At 39.9% G+C, this 23,101-nt stretch overlaps 1 protein-coding gene across 5 annotated transcripts in view; it reads left to right on the forward strand.

The window, feature by feature from the left end:
• The window catches only part of ARPP21 (cAMP regulated phosphoprotein 21), a 153,258-nt gene that overhangs the window by 43,538 nt on the left and 86,619 nt on the right, over window positions 1-23,101 (forward strand). For 2 of the 5 annotated variants that reach the window (XM_060247596.1, XM_060247599.1), the window contains exons 9-13: window positions 1,473-1,581; window positions 3,949-4,050; window positions 16,392-16,429; window positions 18,084-18,137; window positions 22,091-22,323. In XM_060247596.1, the coding sequence (XP_060103579.1) occupies window positions 1,473-1,581; window positions 3,949-4,050; window positions 16,392-16,429; window positions 18,084-18,137; window positions 22,091-22,323 (536 nt within the window). The remainder of the gene's footprint in view (window positions 1-1,472; window positions 1,582-3,948; window positions 4,051-16,391; window positions 16,430-18,083; window positions 18,138-22,090; window positions 22,324-23,101) is intronic. The other 3 variants (XM_060247598.1, XM_060247600.1, XM_060247601.1) reach the window with 3 other exon arrangements.

Genomic DNA, 23,101 nt, shown 5'->3' on the forward strand with positions numbered 1-23,101 from the left:
TTTTGGGCTGATTTGAGATGTCAAAAGGGTATGTGTGTGTGCTAATTCTTTCATTTTGCATTTGTCTTTTTGTTGTAGTGACTCTAAGCCAGTACGATTTGTGGAATGTTGAGTTGTTGTGGTGGTTGTTAGTAATAGTGTTAATTATTTGTATAGTGGGTTGGTGTAAGTAGTGCTGTAGAGTTCCGTAAGATACCTAGTTTATTATCCCTGTGGAGATTATGGGGTGGGGGGAAGATATTCTGCTTCAATGCCAGGCGTTGCATTCTATCCGCCTTGGAATTACCAATCATTCATGTGTGCTTGTAGTGGAGGAGAAAGGAAGATTTTTCTTTGAAAGTTGTGAGATCTGAGTTTTCATATTTTGGCAAAGAAAAGGTTTCAAAAACAGTTACTCCTGTTTTCGCTTTTCTCAAGCTATTCATGTTGACAGGAGTTTTTGTGCACAGATTGAACGTGTTACTGTGCTCCATATGATCCTCAGGTTCTCAGTGCTTCCCTTGACAATCCTGTCTGTCTCCTGTGAATGCTTGTGGAAGTAACACATGTATGCTGAGTAGAGAAAAGAAGCCTTCTGTTCGCACTCCCCTCCCCCTTCCAACTTATGAATGCTCTTGAATTAATAAAACAGACACTATGTGACAACATGTGATTCTGTACTTTTTGAACCAACTCACAGCTTAATGAAGCTTTGGCAGAGAGAATGCAAAATCTGGGATGCTAATAACAGCCTAAAATGCACTGTGTCCTGGAGATTAAAATGTTCCCCAAGCTTGCAATTACATCAATTGTTAGCTCGATGTAAGACACTGTTCTCTGCATCCTTTTCAAACAAGGTCATAGAAGAGCACCAAGCAATTTATCTCAGCCTCTGAACCCTAGAAATGTGAAGTCGTAGGTCAGCAAAGTCTGGCCATTTAATAACCATCTGGATGGGTTTTAAATCAATTGGAAAATCAATATTGTGTGACAATTTTGAAATTTTTTCCCCAATTTACCTCCTGTTGGGTAATTATTTGTTTAAAGGAAATACTGCTACAACCTCCCCCTGAAGTTACCAATTCACTGTAGTTAGAGTGAAAAGTTCTATAAAAGACTCCAATGTAGCTTGCTGATCAATCTGTTTAAGTTTTGCTTAAGTGCCGTATAGCTTCAGGTCATAATGGCTGGGAAAGCAAATTAACCTAACCTTGCTTTGCTTTCTCATCTCTGAGTCATTTTAAAGAAACCCTTCATCACAGTGGCCAGTTATTCAGATTCAACTTGCCCCATGCATGACAACAAAAGTTATTTATGGCAATAATTTTAATCTTAGAACAGACACCATACATCAGTTCCGACATCAACAACCCAAAATGGTGGTCTTATTTTGCCTTTAAATACCCAATCCCAATAAAACGAAAAGAGTACTGACAACTTAAAAACAAAAGGGAAAAAAAGATTTTTATTGATATGTTTTACTTTGCTGGCAGACCAGAGCAAAGGTTTTCTGAACATTTAAAAGATGAAAAAGGTGAAGAATCCCAGAAGCGATTTATCTTGAAGCGAGATAACTCTAGTATTGATAAAGAAGACAATCAGGTTGGTTCTCGGTTCGAGAGTTGCTGAACTTTTGTTATTGTTGCTTTTTGGAAGTGGGGTTGGCTGATGTTCTTGTTGTTATTCTGTTGCTGCTGCTTCCCTTCCTGCTCCTGCTCCATCTCTCTCTCCTGCTCTTGTTCCCCGGTTTTTGGTGCTCAGTGGATAGCATCCAGCCACAAGTGTGTTTCTTTCAGCAGTGGCAGTTTTGCATGAGTGGTTTTGCTTGGTGCAGGAAATGCTGCATGCAGAAGGGCGATTTGGAATGTTCAGAAGACTCCTGAGCTGCGGGAAAGTTCTTTTCTGCTATTTTTTTTTTTTTTTTGCAAATGTCTTTTGTGACTCTATGAACACTTGGACCAACTTCTACTGCTCTATTAAGCTGGTTGGAGACTAATGTATACTAATCTGAGCTGTAAATGGGGAAATATTACAATGAGGCCAAATTGTGTTGCTGTTTTATTCTTTTATCTACAAGTGAGTTTGCACAGAGATAATAGCCTAAAATTTCAGTTTCCACCACCACCACCACCACCACCATGTTTAATTGTTCATGTAACTTACTTGCTTGGGGTTTTGTTGTTGTTGTTGTTGCATGCATGTGCCCGAAACCTCTCCCCTCTGTGTGCTGCTTGTCATGTAATTCTGCATTATTAAAGTTATCAATGTGAGACATGCCAATATAGGAATGTGTCAGGAGATGACTAAGTTAACAGCCTTTTAAAAACTGTTGAAAAGCAAACATTTTGCTTTAAAGAATGTTTTAAATCCACAAAAATACGTGCAGTCATTCAAAACTAAGAAAAAGAACTTGGAAAAGGTTTTTTTTTGGTTCTGGAAGAGCTTTTGTAAGAAAATTCCTGAAGGTAAGATAATGCATATATTCTCACCTGGGGTTTTGGCACTATGATGCTTTCTAGTGAGTCTGTCTACACCAGAGTGCCTTGCTGTTGCATATGTTTAGCAAGAGTCTTTTTTACCCCCTCGCCCTTTTCTTCTACAGTTGCATCCTCTACAGTTGCATAGATGTTTTCCTAGGCACTTGGCATCACAGCTGGTTTTCAAAAAGAGAAATGTTTATGTTGTTAAGAATGTGAGGAAGGAATAAGGAGTGTGAACAAACCATATTGCAGATAAAGCATTGTAGCTAGAGGCTAGCTGCAAATAGAAAGCTTTGTAGATGGGGTTTTCTTCCCCATTAAGCACCTTTGTACATGTTTTGTTGCTTTCTGGACTGCATGAAGTATTCGAAGTTTGTATTTTGTCTCTTGTATGTAGTAACAGTATAGGGGCCACTCCTGAAATAATTAAAACTCTTGTGCAGAATATTCTCAAAAGCATATATCTTCCTTGTATTTGAATCTTTTAAGGCTGTCTCCCCACCCCCAGTTTTAAGTCCCACTTCATTTTCCAGAGTCTCTCTGTTCACTTCATTATCAGATATACCATTAGTATCTCAGCATTGCACAGGAAAATTGGGCAAATCTGTTCTTCCCCTGACAAGCCAGGTGCAAGGCAACTTAGATGCAAGGGACATGCATTTTTAAATTCTGTGAGTTTTAGCCACCACCACAACACCCTTCTCCTGACTCCACTTGGAGGCCATAGTTAAGTGATTGAACACAATGTGTTTAAGAAGCAGGCCTGTAGCGACAGAGAGGCCTGTGGGGGCCCTGCCCCCGACTGCCTGTTGGGGTGGTCCTACTCAGGGCCCTCTCCCCCCACTGCCACATAGGATGGAGGGGGTGGCCCCAGCCTCTTAGCTTTCACCCCCGTGGCCCCTCAGGAGGTGGCAGCAGGGGGGAGAGCTATTTAAATTGCGCAGGTAGGGTGGCAGGAGCTGCTGCCAGCCTCCCATGTGATTAAAAGGAGGAAAGAGAAGAACAGACACTCTGAGTTGAGTACCCTGAGTTCTGCAAGCAGCGGCAGCAGGGGTAGGGGGTCTGCTAAATGCCCCCACTATTATTTATAACCCTCGACTTTTGAAATCCTGGCTTTGGACCTGTTAAGAAGATGATCAAAGGTTCAGTTCCCATTAAGGTCTTGGGTTAGGACTGGAGACTGGAAAACTGCTGCCATTGATAGCCAACAATACGTAGACCAAAGGTCTGTAAGACAGTTTCATACAATCACAGGTGACTAAAAAAAAATACCTATTTAAACTAGACATTTGCAGCATCAAGCATTTTAATGCTATCAAGTACATAGCAGAATGCCGTGATTTACATGCCACCTTAGGAAGAGGACAACACTCTCATTTTCATGCCTCATTTGTTTAAGTGAACATTTATTATTCTCCACTGACAGTTATTTAACTGCAGTTTTTAGCAGCTCAACTTATGTAATCCTCCTGGTTTTTTTTATGCTCAGCAAAACAGAATTCATCCATTTAGAGATGACAGACGAAGTAAATCAATTGAAGAGAGAGAAGAGGAGTATCAGAGGGTGAGGGAGAGAATATTTGCACAAGATGTGAGTAGTTGTTTTAATTGCCTCTTTAGTGCCATATCTTTATCAGTAGTCAGCCAGTATACTCTCCCCTCTGACACTGTGGCAAGATCGCACTTTGTGGCAGGAGACAGTGGAAGGGATATGATTTGAACTAGATGGAGAAAAGCCAGCTTGAATTTTTGCGTGTTGCTTGTTTTTGGAGAAGACAGAGGCTGGGAGTTGTGAGGAAAATAAAGTCTACGTCTGACAGGGTAGATATGGATACCTCGCTTTTGCAAACCTCCCTATTCTGGGTGGCATAGGTGTAATTTTCACATCAAACATTGATTTAAATGGACATCTGCATGGTGTGATATAATTACAGCCATAGATAGGAATATTGATTTTTTTTTTCATTGCTTCCAAGTACCTGAATGAGGAAAACTACTTTAAAACATGTGTGGTAGTCCTTTATTTCTGAGCAGGTCATTTGCTAGGGTACATGCTTCTGTATCTAAAAACAATGACCACTGTGCTCTAGAAGTGCATTCAGCATGTTATCAGTCAGATGTACCCTCTTCTTTTATAAGGGCTGAGCTCAGAGAAAGCCAGTTCTGTGGATTCAGAAGCTGGCTGTGTGCAAGGCAGATCAACTTAGAGTTTGCAATCCGACCCTCACTTCATGAGCAGTTTTGCAACTTTTTTTTTTTAAAGGTGCCTTGTGAGCTTTTAATCACGCAAACATGCAAGTGACACTTTAAAAGGCAGACAGCGCACCTGAGGCACAGAGGGAGAGACAAAGCAGCAACCAACTCTGCATTTAAAGCAGAGGCCACTATGCTTGCCAGTTGCAGTGCAAAGGCAGGGAGAAGCAAAGGTTGCTACTAGAGGAGAGAACAAAACCCTCTCCAAGCTCCTGCTTGCTGCATAATTGTATGCACCTTGATTGAATATAACATTTAGTATATTGGATAATTAATTCCAGACATAAGCACAGGAGAGTAGATGTTTAATAAAAGTAACTACTGCATTGGATCCAGCCACCTTTTTCATGCCATTTCATCCAATTCACCTCCTTAATATGGCCCCCACCCCACATTACTTTAGTACATACAGATCCCATGAGCTGTTGTTTTGGTGGCCAAAGAGGAGGACTCCTTCCCATTCTCATCATATGAAAAGCTGGCTGGATCCACCCCAGTAAATGCATTTTTGTGGAAGGTGAGTACTTTGTGAAGCTGGATGATACTGAATGCCTCATTAAGAGCTCATTTCCTCCTGTGTCATCCTGTCTCTAATTGCTGTTTATCATTAACAAATATGCAACAAAATAAAATTGGGGATTCCTGGAGGCATTAAAAGAGCCATCAATTCACCACTTACTTTCAGAAAATAAATTTGTATAATTATTATTGATGTGCAAAAAGATCTAGATCACCTTCTGCTGTTACACAAAGCACAAAGCTTGGATTTACTATGATCCCACTGTGTAAACTGGACATAATTTTGACTGTAAAAAAGAAATCTGATATTAATACTTCATGCAGTTCTGTGGTCTCCCCCACATACATCAGGAAGAATCATCCTCTGCTATGATTGCTGAGGATAAATACAGATAGATTAGTAGAATAAATACTTAAACAATCTGGATTATGTATAGCATTCCACCTTTATTTCTAACCTAATCAACTGGCACATGAATATGTGACAGATATGATATGACCATCTGATAAAGTAAACTTTGGCTTAAGATTTGTACAGCAAGAAGTGTTCAGGTGGGTAGCCATGTTGATTTGAAACATTAGAACAAAGTCTGAGTCCAGTGGAACCTTTAAGACCGAGAAAGTTTGATTCTGGGTATAAGCTTTTGTGTGCATTTGTGAGATACCACTGCAATCCTGTTTCATTTGGTTGCAACAGACTCATCTGAAATTGCTTCTAATAGGACATTATTTTTGCAGGGATATAAATCTACACATAGGCACCCCAACCCATTTTTACACATTCATGCCGTTTTAGGATTGCCGGCTTCCAGGGGATAGCTGGAGATCTCCTGGGATTAGAATTGATCTCCAGGTGAAAGAGATCAGTTCATCTGGAGAAAGTGACTGCTTTGCAAGGTGACCTCTATGGCATAATACCTCATTGAAGTCCCTTCCTTCCCTGAACCCTGCCTTCCTCAGCCTCCATCCCCCAAATCTGCGGGTATTTCCTAACTTGAAGCTGGATACCCTGTGTGGTTTTAACATATCTCTATCTCAGTAGATATGCCATTTCTTTGCATTCATATAGGGAAAGTTATATTTTGGAAACAGTTTTTGACTTTAGGTGTGATCAGACAAGCAGTTCCTGATTGCCCTGGCATGCAATGGAAATGCATGAGTGGTGTGATTCCATCACTCCATTTCCGGTGTATCCTTCTCCCCTCACTCCAAGGAGCGCTCATGCTCTCATCTGCTCCTGTGCATGCAGAGTGGACGTGTTAAAAAACCCAAACCCATTCGTCATGTGTCTGTGCTTGTGGCACATTAGCAATGCTGCTTTGATGCCAGCTTAGTGGCCACCATCTGTTCAGCAAGAGGTGATGTAAAACCAAGCAGCTTTTCCAACCATGAGATGTTGCTGCAACAACCTGCTGATCTGATTGCACTCATCCTGTCCGCAGGTAGTTTATAGAGTAATTAATAAAACCTTTATTAATAGACCTTTGTTGTACCCTTCTTAATGGGTACAACAAAGGTCCAGATAGGGTGCTATAAAATGCTACCTAGTGTGAGACATGAAGGAAAGAGCAGGACAGCACCTTATATCCCTGCTGACCTAGCATTCCTTCCTCACCACTGATGCCAGAGGCTGTCACGGCTATAGCATAATGTTCCATGGTGCCACATGTAGCATAGATAGGCTCAGATCTCATCCTCAGTTCCCAGGTTCTGTATGGGAAATGTTTCAAAGCACACATGGAAGCAATAGAGCAGGCAAACTGGATGGGAAGGTAAGGCATGTTCTTACTGTCTACTGTGCTCCCAGATGTACGTTGGGCTTCATATCCTATCTGGTCCATATTCACTGAATATCTGCACTACAGATTTCACGCGAAGAGTTCCTTAGTATTTAATTTTTAATGGTATCAAGAGTATTTCTTATTTTGTGACTGTTATCATTGTAATTATTATTTTAGTTTTAACCTCCTGGGCTCAGATTAGCCATGAGCTTTCAAATGCATGGTGAATATTGGGATTTTTCTTTTGTTTGGCTTGGACTTGCTTTGTCACATTAAGATCTTGTGTTCTGATAGTGCCTTAATCCACAGGTTTTTTTAGGATGGGATTTTCACAGAAGATCGGTCCAGATTTCCTTCTGCTTTCAGAATTTGGTGGCTTTTGTCCTCTCAGAAGGGCAGCTGAAGGGAGATGCATGAATGGTGTCCCACTGTGTGTGCTTTTTTCTTTAAATGAAGAACATCCATGGGAGGCTGCCAGACTGAGCAGAGGCATAGCAAAAGCAGGCCTGCCATCCCTTCCTTCCTTCCAAATCACATCCCTCCAGCTGCTTTTCTCCCTGCAGTAGCCACTGACTAGTACACACACAAAAATGCTAGGGGTGCGGCCAGATGTACCATTAGTGGCGACACAGCTCCGTCTCGCTGACGGATTAAATGTGTTCATTCAGACATCCACATCTGGCAATCGAGCGTGATCCAGCGTCATTCCGACTTGCTGCAGATCAGTGCCACATTAATTTGACACCACAGAAAATCCAGCCCTTTTTCAAAACAGCGACACAAGATCGGCTTTTTGTTGTTTGGACAGCTCACGTGCGATACTTCCTCCCACCTTGTTCTTGAAAAAAAGCCCCAGCAGACATGCGCATTGCCAGATCATCCGGGAATCTGAGATGACGCTTCTGCTTCTCCAATCAACACAGGATTGGAGGGGGGGGGCGGGAAACGTTATCCCACTTTTCAGAACAGGAAAAAATCTTTCTTTTCAATGTGAGGATTTCAAGATATCATTGTCACTGCCAATTTCTAGGAAAATAATTCCTGCCAGTGCCTTGGTTTGGATCGGCAACGTTAATTCCGGAAACTTTCCCCCTTCCCCCCTGCCGCTGAAGCAATGTTTGATTTCCCAGCTCCAAGCAGTTGGGCGCATGTTCAATGGACCCCCCCCTCCCAGAAATCACCATCACCATGTGATCGATCAACTGCTTTTCACTAACGGGACCAACTCTTTATACGACCGTTCATGTGAATGCCGCCACGTTGGATTTTTCTGCCCCGGTCCAGAAAAAGGCTCTTTCGTCTCGCTTTAAGTGGTCCGTCTGGCCGCACCCTAGATGTCTTTTCTTAGCATAGCTTTCTATGTTGTTCTACTGCCAATATGTATTTTCTGTCACTGTAAGAGTCTTTCTTTTTCCCTGTTTGCAATTATAGGTGTTTAGAAGATATCAGGCCTGGCTACATCCTATTGCTAAAATGGTGCAATTTGTACATTAGAGGAGAAGTTAGAAGGGTTTCTGCTCCATGATGGTTGCTTCAGTTAGTTTTTTAGCAGTGCTAAATTATTGCATCTTGAGACTTAACAGTATGCAATATTAAGGAGACAAGCATAAAGATTTCCACTCTGAATTTCTGTACAGAATAGGTGTTTTTGTTTAGTTCTCAGCTTTGAAGAGACAGGAATGTACTGAAGATTTTAGTAGTAATCAGAAAGAGACAGTTAAAGTTAGTAAACTTTGACATTTTCCAACTAGCTGTATGGGGAGGGTAAATAGGTCTGTTTTGGCATGTGTGGAAAGGATGCTATTGGATAAAAGCATGGTGAACAAGTATTTTTCAAGACTAGTTATGTAGGTATTTCTCCTCTTTGTCATATACATTCAGCATAAGTGTTTTTCTCTTATTCCCCTTCTCTCACTCTCATGAAGGTATTAACAGCTTCTTAAGAAATCAAAGTATTTCAAGGAAATACAGCACTTGATGCTGTAACAGCAAAGATTTGTTAAAAAGCATGGCACAAATAATTACATATGGCTGCAAATCTTATTCTAATTGGCTAGCCATGACCACAGACTGATTTACATTTCAAAGGTTCCCTCTTAAAACTGACACACTCATCAGTCTACACAAACCTGTGAAAAGGTAACTTATTGTTGTCTCATGAATATGAGCCTATACTGAGATGCACATTGTATATTGTAGCTGCAATAAAGTATAGAAACTACCTTTTCCATACAAAATAAAAATCAGAGTTAGCTGTTGTCCTGGCCAAGCATCTGCAGAGTATTTGTAATATGCAACTCTCCTTGATTCCAGTCAATAGTTATTACAAGAAGTCATGTTTCAGGATATAAATGTAAAATGTTATTATAGCAGTATGAGGCAATAACCAATAGAAATGTTATGTTATAATGCATGTTTGCTATGAAAATGAGAGGGACACATGTTGCTTTCAGTGAGATGGACCCTAAAATGGGCAAAAAAAAACCCTTTGATGTGCTTGAGCAGCAGAAATTATTTATGGCTTCTTTATTTCATGTAAATTGGAAACTAAGTTAATAGAATATGAACATGAATGATACAATCCTTAGGTATCTTCAGTTACAAACTGTGTTTAATTTATACTGTCCCTGCACTTCTGCTATGTCACAGATTCCGGCTTGGGCATGACAACAAGCAGATGCCATTGGGAGAAAATTGATTAATTTGTCAGCTGGGTAAGCCAAGGCTGTGGTTACTTAACAGATCATCTAGAAGTGAGTGATATATAACTCCATAAGAATACATCAGGCACACTGTTTTGCCAAAAGAAAACCAGATAATTCACAATTTCCTCATCATATTTGCAATCTTTTTTGTGTGCATTCTGGTAAATATCCAGCCCAGTCCAAAGACTTAAATGCACCATCAGAACAGTACTTAGGTCGTGTTATATCAAAAATGATACATAATAATACATTATTATTATTATTGTTATAGCAGCAGAGGCAGGCAAATAAACTGGAGCTGATACAAAGACTATGTTACATCATTTGGTTGGCTTTTCACTTAAAAAAGACTTGGCTTATTTAACAAAAAACAAACAAAACAGAAAAGCAACAATCCAGTTACTGAGCAAAGATTTCTTGGGATTAATTGATTGTGTGATGTGGAAACAAGACCACAAAATCTTCAGCTGTCGTTAAACATATGTTCTTCTCTTTGATGTGCTATTACTGTAACATGTAATTTTATTACATAAATGTGTTTGTCTTAAATGTCTTTTGAAGAAAAACTACACCCCTGTTCTTAATTAAAGATGATCTAATTAAGAGTAGTAGAATCTGTGATTATTTCCTTTTTCACTAAGCAGCATCATTATCATTCCTCAGCCATTGTAAATCTCCTCAGCATGTTCTAGAATAAATTCTAGAAGAACTAAAGAACTAAACACACTCAAAGCTCAGTTTTCCAGTAAGAACCTTGCTGAGATAAACCAAGATATAGCCAGTCAAACATTCTGTCATCAACACTGTGACATTCTGTCACCAACGATATGCAGTGGAAAAGTTGCAAGCAGAGTTCATTGTTCCAGATTCTTACATTTAACCCTAGGATCCAGCCACCATTAATCATGAAAGGTCTATTTTGCTTGCTTATGTCTTAGATCCATTGATACACATATATACACACACAAACACACATAGGTGAATTCTATAATTTAGTTATAATGTTAGTAAAGAAATGCTGCTTTTTGTCTGTCCTGAATCTACCCACAATGCATTCGGATTTTTAGCAATCACTGCATGGTAGTGGAAAATATAACATCAGAGCAAATTTATGGCAACCCTGTAGAATTTTCAAGGTGAGAAATGGTGGTTTGCCATTTCCTCCCTCTGTGTAACAACCTTGGTTGCCTCCCATCCAAGTACTAACCAGGGCTAATCCTGTTTACCTTCCACAATCTGATAAAATCAGGCTAGCCTAGGCCTTTTGGGTCAGGGCAATCACCAATATAATACAAGAATGTAGGGCTGGTACCTTCACAAAACGTATTTAACAAATGGATCTGGCATGTTATCAGGTTCTGAAGAAAATACCATGCTTTCAGTGGGTAGCAAAAAATATGTTTTTTCTAAAGAACAAACCAGTACATGCTGACCATCCAGTCTTATTCTTAAAACAAACAAACAAACTACTCTAGTCATATTGATTTCATTACCATCGTTTTTCTTCATACAATCTGCATTTCTCCATTGCTTTAGCATTCCACAACCTGGCCAGGCGGAGTATTTGTCTGATACTCATCCAGCCTATCCAGGAATAAACTTGGCAAAACGTTCTCATTACCTCTCTCAAGTAATGGTACTGGATTAGTTTGGGTGTTTTATCAGCCCTGCAAAGAGGGAATAATCCATAACCCAGGGCACTTTCTCCATGATGAGAGTAATGGCAGCAGTAACACTAAGTCAAAGTGGTTTTGAGAACTCTTGAGTAGGGTCATGGGAAATGGATGCCTTAAGCCAAAGAGAGAAAAGCAACAAAGGGCACAGGGAGAGCACTGTGAAGGCAATGCAAGTGAGGGCATGTATTTGTGAGTGAGTTGTCTGTTGGTTTGTGAAACAGCATCTAATTATGTTAAGACGTTCAGACCATTCTGTCATAAATCTTGTCCTGTGTTTTGTTTTGTTTTTTAAATATTGTTGCTCTGTGTGAGGAGGTTGTTATTGGTATCATTATTATTATATTTTGAATTTTTATGGTTACAAGTAGGTAGCTTTATGTTTCACAATATATTTACTCAACTACATAACAAGACAAGTCTAGGGAATAAGAATTCCATGTCTAAATTTAAAAAAATATATACTTCCAAGCCACACTGTTCTCATTATAGCTCCTTGAGATTTTTTTTCCTAGCTCTTCTTGGGCTGTTTAAATTGGGGGGAGGGTGTGTGTGTGATTATTTGTGTGTTTGTGCATGTGTACCCTGAAGTAATGGCTGACTTCTGGTGACCCCTACTGGGGCATGGATGTTTGAAGAGGTGGCTTGCTAATGTCTGCTTCTGCATCCCTGTCATGGTATTTCTTGGAGGTCCCCATGCTTAACTTCCAAGATTTGATGAGATTGGGCTTGCCTGGGCTTATCCAGGTTAGGGTGGGCTGTTTAAATATTTGACAAGAGATCTTGGGTCTAAGAAGGCACCTGATTAAAATAGATTACACAGTATCTTATCTAAAAATGGGAATGCTGTGGATGTACAACAGAAAATTAGTGACAGAAGAGAAAGCCACTCTTGGAATTTTGTAGGAAGTTCAGAACATGCAAGAATTGTACAGTAGGCCCTTGAGCAAATGCATTTACGCATAAATATATTCAGCTTTTTTGTCCTACATTCCCTTAAATTTGTGACTGGCGGGCAAGCAAGGAATTTAAAGGTAGAGTTAGCAATTGCTATGCTATGATAGCAGAAGCATTAAGCAAATGGAGCGTTGCATATAAAAGAGCAAAGTGAATCTCAGTATGATAATAGCTAACTTGCTTCCCCTTAAGCTTCTTGGATCTTTCCTGTTCTTCTTCTTTTAAAAAAAAAGGAAAAAAAGGGTAATATAATAAAATATGTCTGTCTTCTGTGCCACTGAGACCTGCATCAGCTCTGACAAATTGATATTCCAGGAGATGGCATGGCCTTGTGCCAGCTTCTGCGGCATGGAAGATGAACGGGGCTATTATTGAGTCTGTCCATAAGGCTGTAATGCTGATTACAGTGATACTCTTCAAGATACTGAAGAGGTAACAGACATCTCGCATTTTTGAATACAATATGACTCCATAATGCTTATGTAGCCTTATGTTTGACTTAAACTCATGAGCTGTTATTCCCCGCCCCCCAAAACCTTGGCCTTTGCTTGCACATTTCCACTCTTGTAGTCACAGATTTGCAAACTTGTGCATTGCCAGCATGTACCATAGAAAACAACACAATACATATCCAGAGTTGACAAGAAAGGAAATATTGCCATCAGTGTTGAAGAACACATTTAAGAATATAAGAACATAAGAAGAGCCATACTTGAAAAGACCAAAGGTCCCATATAGTCCAGCATTCTGTTCACACTGTGACAAACCAGCTGCTGTTAGGAATCTCACAAATAGGAAGACTTCAATAGCATCCTCTCCTGCCCATTCTCCCTAGCAACTGATAAAAAGAGGCATACTGCCTCTGGTATTGGAGGGAGTAGATATCTGTCATGAGTAGTAGCCAGTGATATCCCCACCTATCCTTTTGCCTATTGCCATTTTTAAAACTTCATTGAGAACTTCATTTAGCATCCTAGAAAAGGAATGGAGTTAATAAATCAACTAAAATGGGCTGCTTAAAGTGAGCAACAAAAAACAAGTGGTTATACAAAATATATTTGGAATTTCCCCCATCATGAATCCATTGTTGCTTTAAGCCATGTTTCCAAAAGGCATGGCCCTATGAACCAATGCAATTATAAAGTCACATTATCAATACCAGGCAGAAACTGTGAGTGTGCTGGATGTACTCAGTCTATGGAACACTGCAGTAATTGGGAGCTAGGATCCATCCCAATATACACATTACAAACCAGCTTCTTTGGCAGGCTGCAATCCTAACACTTTCTTGGGACTTTGTCCCTGGAAATAAAATGGGACTGGCTTTCAAAGTAGAACTTATTAGAATTACTTTCCCATATAAGTTTGCCCATAATTGACATCAGCTATTGATGCTCTACTGCATGTCTTATCCTCAGAAATAAAATTGGGGAAGGAGGACTTTTTCTGTCGCATGAAGCTGCTTTTTACTGAATGAGACCATCAGTCCATCAAAATCAGTATTGTCTATTCAGACTGACTGGGCTCACCAGGGTCTCAGGCAGACGTCTTTCATGTGACTGACTGCCTGGTTCTTTTTAACTGGGGATGCTGGGGATTGAACTGGGACCTTCTGCATGCCACTGAGCCACAGCCCCTTCCTTGTCACAGTATTCCACCTGGGAAATTGCCTTCCTGCATTGATTTGCTTGATGCTAGTATTGAGGGCCAAACTGGCTGTTTCATCTGCCACATTTTACAGACAGATGGGATGTCTGGGAACTAACATTCCCAAGTGGTAGCCCATATGGAAACCCATAGCAGGGAAAATAGGGCTCCTATGGCCATTTCAGCTGGGGAAAATAGCACAGGGGAAGGGTGAAGCTTCCCCTGTGTTGTGCTCTTGAGCACAATTGGACTCCAGAGCACTTGAAAACATTAGTTCCCTGGCATCTTTTATGTCTGATAAAGTGACCCGACTTGTGAAACCAGCATCAGTTACGTCTGCAAAAATGACCTGACTGTGTAAGACATATGTCTAGTTTGGCTCTAATCCTTTAGCATTAGGTGAAAACCTTTCCTTTGACATATCCCTGAATAAGCTTTTTTTAAACTGCCTTTATGCTGCTGTTTGCTTATCTTCTCCCCCCTGTGCTAGCTTTCAGTTTTATGCTAACATTTGTGCATTTGTTATTGGTTTAATATTGGTATTTATCTTTGTAAACTGTAGCTTCCTTGGCTGAAGACTTGGGCATGGAGAGACTGTATATAACTTCTTTAAAGTGGGGGACCCATCAGGACTCATGTGGAGCATTTCTCTTTCTCCTTGTATTGCACTCCTCACACTGTTTCCTCTTTCCTGTTTCCTTATCTCCCTCCCATTCCCTTTTTTCTCCCCCATCCCATCTTTTTGACTGACTGCAAAAAGGGCTAGGAGGACTCAGTAATAGTGTCAGTCTTTCCTAGCAACTCTCAAAATGGCCATCAAGATCTCAGAACATATCCTCATGAGATATCAATGTGCTTTCATTAAAATTGCATTTGTTTCTTCTATTATTTTATGGTTTTTGCTTCTACCTCCAATGTATTTTTTAAAGATTTCAGATTTTAATGCAAAATGGCAGTTGCCTTATGGGATAATCCCCTGCCTGTCTTGGCCTCACTGTGTGGATTTTTTTTAAACCTAAGTTCTAGGACACTGTTCAGAATTAGCTATAATGATAAAAGAGTAATTTTAAGTAAAGGAGCTGTGTTTTTATAAACCAAGGCTTTAGCCTTATGTATTTTGCAAGAGAGCACTAGAGATAGATGTGAATGTGTTTCATGGTTTATCACTGCTCTTTCAGTCCCCTTTCCCATTCATCCTGATAAATAGGAACTTGAGGAGTGAATGTACTTCTGTAGAACTAGAATTCAACATTCCTGTTTATTCCATTCTATTATTCTGTAGTTCCGTGCTTATGGAAGCATTCTACCTGATTGCTTTCCTGCTTCTCTTCCCCCTCCTTTTTGTTTAAATTCAGTGAAAATATGAGCTGGGGAGGGAATCTTCTAAACGGACCTCTATACTCTAAATGAACATGAAACAGAATGGAAATGGAGGAAAAAAATCAAAGGGAATGAGAATTATTCATGGAATACTGGCACGGGCTCATTTTGCTGCATGAAAATTTAACCATTGTTAAAGTGGAATGTTCTTGCTAACAGAACTTATTCCAGCTTATTTTTGTATGTCACTTTTCAGAAGCAAACTTTTTTTTTGCAGTTTCTTACAGTTATTTCTTCTTATTAAATCACAAGAGATCAAAACTTTTACATCCATTTTTGCTTCCCTTCTGAGTTTTATCAGTACTGAATATTTTTCCTTTCATTTATGTTTCCCTTCCAATTCATGGAGCTGGACCAAAGAGAGCTAGGGCTCAAATACAGGATATGTCTGCATGTATCAGCTCGTAAAAAAAGGGAAGGGGGCAAAATTCCTTTGCAGCCCTCCTTTGAAGCACCAAGTGAACAAACCCTATTTACTCTGAGATCCTCCAGTGTATATCTTACTGCAAATCCTGTAACACACCTGTGATGCAAGACCTATGGAGTGTATCTTGTGTTTGAGCCCATAAGTCATGCTTATCTCCGCTGAACTCAATGGGACATACACTTGTTAAAATATACTTGTGCTATTAATATCAGTGGATTTTAAGCATTGGTTTAAATTTCTCTGGACCAGAGCCCTTATTTCTAAATATGATAACTCGACAATGCACAGGGAATGTGCATTGTTTTTTTAAATATAATTTATATTAAGCTGACTTCTTCTGCAAGAAGACATCTCTGTATAGGATTGTATATTTTAATCTATCAGATCTGTTTTCATCAACACAATATATTATGAATTGCTTATGCTCCAGCATTTCTTGTCTCAACAATGCATGAACTGCAAGCTCTTGGCCTGGATATTAAAAGTGGTTCTGGTGGTTGTTTTTATTTATTTATTTATTGGGGGGGGTTGATGAGATTTATGAAGAGCAATTAATATAAAGCATTATTTTTGTTTTGTTTATTTTTCAGTCAGTTTGCTCTCAAGAAAACCTTTTTGTGGATAACAGGTACATATGTATATGTATGCGCACTCACTGAATATTTTTGTATAATGTTTAGTTTTCATAAACTGTATTGCTTTGGGGAGATCACTTATTTTGTGATAATCATTAAAGTGAGAGTGTCAAAACAAAGAAATGAACACTTGAAGTACATAAGGATTTAAATGCATAAGATTGCATGGCATTTCAAAGAGGTTTAAAGTTAACCAGATTATTAAAGACAATGAATTGCATCCAGTGGGTAGGATTCACAGACAAAGTCTTTCTTTCACAGAAAGGCTCGTTCTAGGAACAGAAAAATGCCTCTGGATAAACCTTTTTGAATACTAACATGAAAAAATAATTTCAGATCATTTATTTTTATTATGTTATGAGATATGATGCTTGTGATTATTCTTAATGACAGAGAATATTTTGGTTCTTATTGAACATCCAAAGCTGGCTGAAATATTGTAATACCTGAGGGAGACATTCTGGATTGTCCTTTCCCTTTTACAGTGATGGAGCACAATTCATTCATGCTGAAGTGGATGGGGCGTGTACATCATCTTGGGCTCATTAAGACAAATTATTTTCTTTCCCACTGAGTTCCTCTTAAAAATATACCATATACCAACTGTTGTAGCCAACTTGTCTGACTTATGATAAAACCACCTCTGTGCCTATTCTGAATTTTAGAGATCCTAAACAGCAGTGCTGTCTTTTTTTCATATATATGGATCTTATTGTAGAAAATGGAATTATTCTTGCTAACAGAACTTTTTTTGTAGAAAAAGCCCAGCAGGAACTCATTTAGATAGATAGATAGATAGATAGATAGATAGATAGATAGATAGATAGATAGATAGATAGATAGATAGATAATTTTATTTATATCCCGCCCTCCCCGCCGGAGCAGGCTCAGGGCGGCTAACAACATCATTCAATTTCCCTTATACAAAAGACAAGGTTACATTAACATTAAACATTAAAAAATTCTGATAAGTTTAAAATCACTTAATTAAATTGATAAAAGTGCTAATGCTAATTGTGCTTTTATAATGGCGGTAATCATTAGCAATTTCTTTCTTCGTCAGCGAAAGCCAGTCGGAAGAGGAAGGTTTTGCAGGTTTTGCATATTGCATATTAGGCCACACACCCCTGATGTCACCATTGTTTCACACAGAGCTTTTTCATAGAAAAAGCCCAGCACATGCTAATTTGCATATTTGGCCACACCCCCTGATACCAAGCCAGCTGGAACTCTGTTCTGGTGCATTCCCGCTCAAAAAAGCCCTGCTTGCTATAATTTTATTACTAAAAATAATGTCTATCTTAATGTTATCAAACCTACTCTTAAGTCACATTAGTGGGTGATGCAGTCCCATAAATGTTTTATAGAAATCATGTTGCTACTAATGCAGAAATAATTTGTTTTATGAGAGTGTAAAAAAAAGGCCACAAACTATCACCCCTAATTCACAGATCAATATTAAAGAATTGTTATGGACCCCTTTATCATCTTTATGAGCACTGCAATTAAGGTGTGATGTATTTTTAATGAATTGTGTTTAATAAAAGAAAAATATTGTGAATATATGTTGTTAACTGCTAATGTTACAGTTGTATTGGGAAAAATAGTTTTGTGCTGTTGTTGTTTTGCTTTTTAAATTTTCTCCAGGCTCTTGGAGGATAGTATATGCAATGAAACCCTTAAGAAGAGACAGCTGTTCAGGTGTGTATAATACTCATCCTTAAAGATATGTTTGCAATTTAGTTGTATTTGTATGTTTATCCTTATTCCAAATTTTCACAGTTGGATTACAGTAAAAAGAAATCTAATATTCAATGAAAATACCTTGGTAAAACTTCAGAATGTTCAAAACTAATACCATCTCAAGTTCCTTCCTCCCCTGCATATCAAAATATTCTAAACTCTCACACAGCTTCCAAAAGAGATGTAAGTTCATAGTGGGCTACGGATGTGAAAGGAAAAAAAAAATCAGTATATTTCTGTTTTGGATATATCAGACCTGAAAAATATTGATAAATGCCGAATTTCCCAAGCATTTCCTGAATTTCAGGAAATACAGTATTTTTGGTATTTGGTAGTTCTGAATACATTAGGGTCTGTTATACTCAGGGAAAGAGCAAGAAGGCATGTTTAAATGCTTTCCCTTCACTCCCCAAGCCCCCACCGCTTCAACTTGGTCAATTTCATATCCTGATAGTCAGCTAACATCTGAGCGGTGGTGGGAAGTGAAACTGACCAGTGGCTTTGACCAGGCAGCTTGGGGAGGGAAGGCATTTAAAGATGTATTCTCACTCTCCCTTCCCTTCCCATGTGCTCAGGGTGGCTGGGGAAGCAAAGGGTGAAAAGGGAGGCATGTTTATATGTCTCCCTTTTGCTTCTACAATCTGGTGGCTTGGGAAGCAAATGGAGAAAGAGGAGGCATGTTAAAACCCAAATGCACACCCCTAGTCATGATACTATGGAAAGTAATGGCAAATCACCTCTGAATGGCTCTTGCCTTGAAAATCCTGTGGGGTTGCCATAAGTTAGCAGTGACTTGATGGCACTTTCCACGATACCACATGGCACCTTAGAAGCCAACAAGATTGTCAGGGTATAAGCTTTCACAAGACAAATCTTCCTTTGTGCAATCTGACAAAGTATATTTGACAAAGAGCCATGACTCTCAAAAGCTTATACCCTAAATCTTGTTGATTTCTAGGATGCTGTTGGGCTTCTTTTCTCTTCTTTTTTATCCTCACAACAACCCTATGAAGTAGATTAGTTTGAGTTTGAATGGCCCAAAATTGTCTAGCAAGTTTCCATGGCAGATTGGAGATTTGAAGCTAGGTCTCTGAGATCCTAATCCAATACTCTAACCACTGTACCACACTAGTTCTTCTCCCCCTCAAAAAAACCCCTATACATGGACAAATATAAGGTTTCTTAGCTGAATCTGGTGTCATTTATTGTTTCCTAGGAGGCACTGAGGAGTTGTTGACTATTACGTCTGCTGCCCAGTAGGATGATTTTACACTGCTCAGTCACTGTTTTTCTCTTATTAGCTGCGAGCAGATTTGAAGCTGAGTTCCACAGGATGCTTAGTCTTGCACCATCTCCCCCATAAAAATCCAGCTATGCCTGTCCCTAGGGACAAGATCCTATTATATGTTCACTTGGAAGAAAGTCTGGTTCAGCAAAGGTCCTTCTTTTCTCTGTAATTTTCCCTTTGTTGCTCCCTTTTACAGCCTAATTAATTTCTTCTCTTTGTTACCAGCTATAGTATTCATGAATTAATTGTTAATTATCAGCTCTTGCTAGGGGGAGGGAGTGGAAATTAAGTACTGTTTGCACTCTGCAGGCAAAGCCTCCACTCAGTTTTTTTATAACAAAGTTGGAGTCCAGTGGCAGCTTTTATAACAAAGTTGGAGTCCAGTGGAAGAAGAAGAAGATATTGGATTTATATCCCGCCCTCCACTCCGAAGAGTCTCAGAGCGGCTCACAATCTCCTTTACCTTCCTCCCCCACAACAGACACCCTGTGAGGTGGGTGGGGCTGGAGTGGGCTCTCACAGCAGCTGCCCTTTCAAGGACAACCTCTGCCAGAGCTATTGCTGACCCAAGGCCATTCCAGCAGGTGCAAGTGGAAGAGTGGGGAATCAAACCCGGTTCTCCCAGATAAGAGTCCGCACACTTAACCACCACACCAAACTGGCTCTCTTAAGACCAACAAAAGTTTAATTCTGGGTACATGTTTTTGCATGCATGCACACTTCTTCAGATACTTCTTCCTTGTGCATGCACATGAAAACTTATACCCAGAATTAAACTTTGCTGGTCTTAATAGTGACACTGGACTCAAACTTCGTTCTGTTGTTTCAGATCAACACAGCTACCCACCTGAATCAGTTTTTAATGTTATTTTTCCTTAATGAGAAGATTAACCATGGATGCAGGAATACCACAGCCAGCTGTACTAGAATCTAGGAAGTTATTGAACTGGAAACAGAAGGAAAGAAGGAAAATATCAGGGAGAGTAGCTCTGAGAAACCTAATAAACACTTTGACTGTCTGTAACCTAGTACTGAAATTGAGCTTGCTGTTGTTTTTAATACCATAAATCAAGTGTGAAAAAGATCAGAGAACAATTGACCCAACTACTGGAATGACAAAAGTTGTTCATGACATTGCCTGAATTCTACATTACAATTGATCAAACAGATCATAACAATTCCAGACTAAATAACTAGAGTGCCCTTGTAAAGGAAAAAAAAACATCCTGTAGCCTCTCTCTTTATATGTTTGGGTTCTTAGCTGGTGGCATGTTGAACTGTGGGGTGAAGATGCAATGCAACTTTGGTTCTGTCCTATATACATTTTAAATAAAAAGGCAGCAATGAAGTTACCCCATTATGGTATTTCAACATCTTGTATCTTGTCTAAATAAAAATGATATTGTGTTTTCTTATGCATTTCCAAACATGTGAAGGGAGTTAATGTGTGGGTTTTGTAATCCTATGTTTTAATAACTAATCTGTGGGCTGATCCACAGATATCTAAATCTGCAGATCTGGGGCCACCCCAGAAAGAAAACAGATAGTTCGGCAAACTTGAGCTACCCCCATTGGGCCACATTGGGGGACCGACATTGGAAGGTTTCAAGGGGGGGAGCTCAGCGGGCCCAGCGGTAGGGGGAGAAAGAAGGAAGCTCAGTGGGCCCAGCCAGGACATGTAGTGGGCTCATTCACAGGCAATGTAGGAGGAGGAAGCCTCTGAAGGCTTGGTGGTGGAAGACAGAAGCCACAATAGACTCACTGGCAGCCATGAGGGCAGAGAGCCCCAGCAGGCCTGGCAGCAGAAGCTGGGAGCTCTGCCAAGCTCACTGACTGGCACTTGGGGAGGAAGCACTTTACATTAAAAAAAAGAATACTCAGCACTTCAGGGAGACAGGAAGGAGGAAGCCTCTGCGGGCCTAGTACCGGAGGCCAGGAGCCATATCAAGTTTACTTGCTGCCTTGGCAGGGGAGGAAAAACTTCAGCATGTCTCGTGGTGGATATCAGGAGCTCTATTGGGCTTGCTTGCAGAGTCCAGGATGGGGGAAGCAACCTAGGCCCAGTAGTGGCCAGGAGCTGCACCATGGGAAGAGGCCAGTAGCAGAGTCTTGGAACCATGCTGGGCCTTCTCTCAGCAATGGAGAGAATAAAGGTTGGAGGGGGAAGGGTCCCTCCAGGAGTACCATTGGTCCCCACTTGTAAGAACATACATAATATTTGACAAGAAATTAATCTTTTGTGCTTCTACTGCTATAAAGGAGGCCTCTCCAGTCTGTAATTTACCAGCTGGAATACAGTGTGCCAGCTTTCTGCCCTGGGTCTGATGCATATTCCAGTTGAGCTGCCTACCTGGAATTGCCGAAACCGTTAAGGGAAACTGAAAACCGTACTGCCATTAACAAAGCAAGGCAATGGGGATATATCTTGGTTGGTGGGTTTCTAGTTATGCAGAAGTGATATAGATTACATTGTTATGAATGTCATTTACATAAGTATAGTCAGTTGTGATTGATAACACCTATGTACCTCCCAATGGTATGTTTACAGTAATGCAAGCAGGAGTGATTTTTGGCCTTACAGATTTATTTTCCATGTTCCTTTGTTTCCTTGGTGATACTGCAGGGGTAACAGAGACAGCACAGGGAAGGCATCTGGCAGTCGGCAAAGTAGTACAGATAATGAATTGAAATGGACAGACCACCAGAGGCCATGGAGCAGCACAGACTCGGACAGCTCCAGTCGCAATCTGAAGCCAGCCATAACTAAGACTGCAAGTTTTGGTGGAATCACTGTTCTGACAAGAGGAGATAGCTCATCAAGTAACAGGAGTACCGGCAAACTGTCTAAAACAGGTAGCTAGTACTGTATTGGGTTTACCATGTATTTCTTTGCCTAATGTGAGCATTGACACATGTAAGCCGGGCTGCAGGACTAGGCTTATAGCACTCGTGCTATGTTTCTCATATGCTTGCATATGATGCTATTACAATGATGCTGTTGCTTTCTCCAGATTTTCATAATTAAATTGGTACAATGAAATTAAGAAATTGGGACAAAATGGTATTGGGTGTGTAGCTTCCAAGATTTTTTCATTCTGTGCACAATTCAGCATGGAAAAATTGTAGTATATGCAGTGATCCTGAAAAGCTTATATTGTTTGTAGGCAAAACCCATTCAAACCCCTAGGGTCTGCCGGGTTCAGCATGAGATAATACAGAATGGTGCAATGTGAACTAGAAAGGAAAGAAAGCAAATGCTAAAATGTAACGATGGGGAATGGTGAGGAGATTATTCTGTTTTTTTAAAGTTCGAGTTTGCTATCCACATACTAATTTCATTTTTTAATTTTGCAAATGCAGACTAAAAATAATGTAGCTTTGTTTTTCTCCAAGTTTGTGAAGACTCAGCCAATAATTTTGTAAACATAAAACACCCAGCTTTTCACTAATACCCCTCCATTCTTCAGCCCCCATTCCACGTGGCTTTAGTATATCTTGTCAGTCAGTCAAAAATTTATTGTGTAAAGCCATGCTTTAGTATATGCAAGTCCCTTGATTTCCAAATGAGACCCCTGGGGGGTTGTATTCAAAGGGATCTCTTACTTTCTCACAAGCAGAAAAGCTGGTTGGATCC

This window comes from Heteronotia binoei, chromosome 10 (genome assembly GCF_032191835.1).
Source record: "Heteronotia binoei isolate CCM8104 ecotype False Entrance Well chromosome 10, APGP_CSIRO_Hbin_v1, whole genome shotgun sequence".
NCBI lineage: Eukaryota > Metazoa > Chordata > Lepidosauria > Squamata > Gekkonidae > Heteronotia > Heteronotia binoei.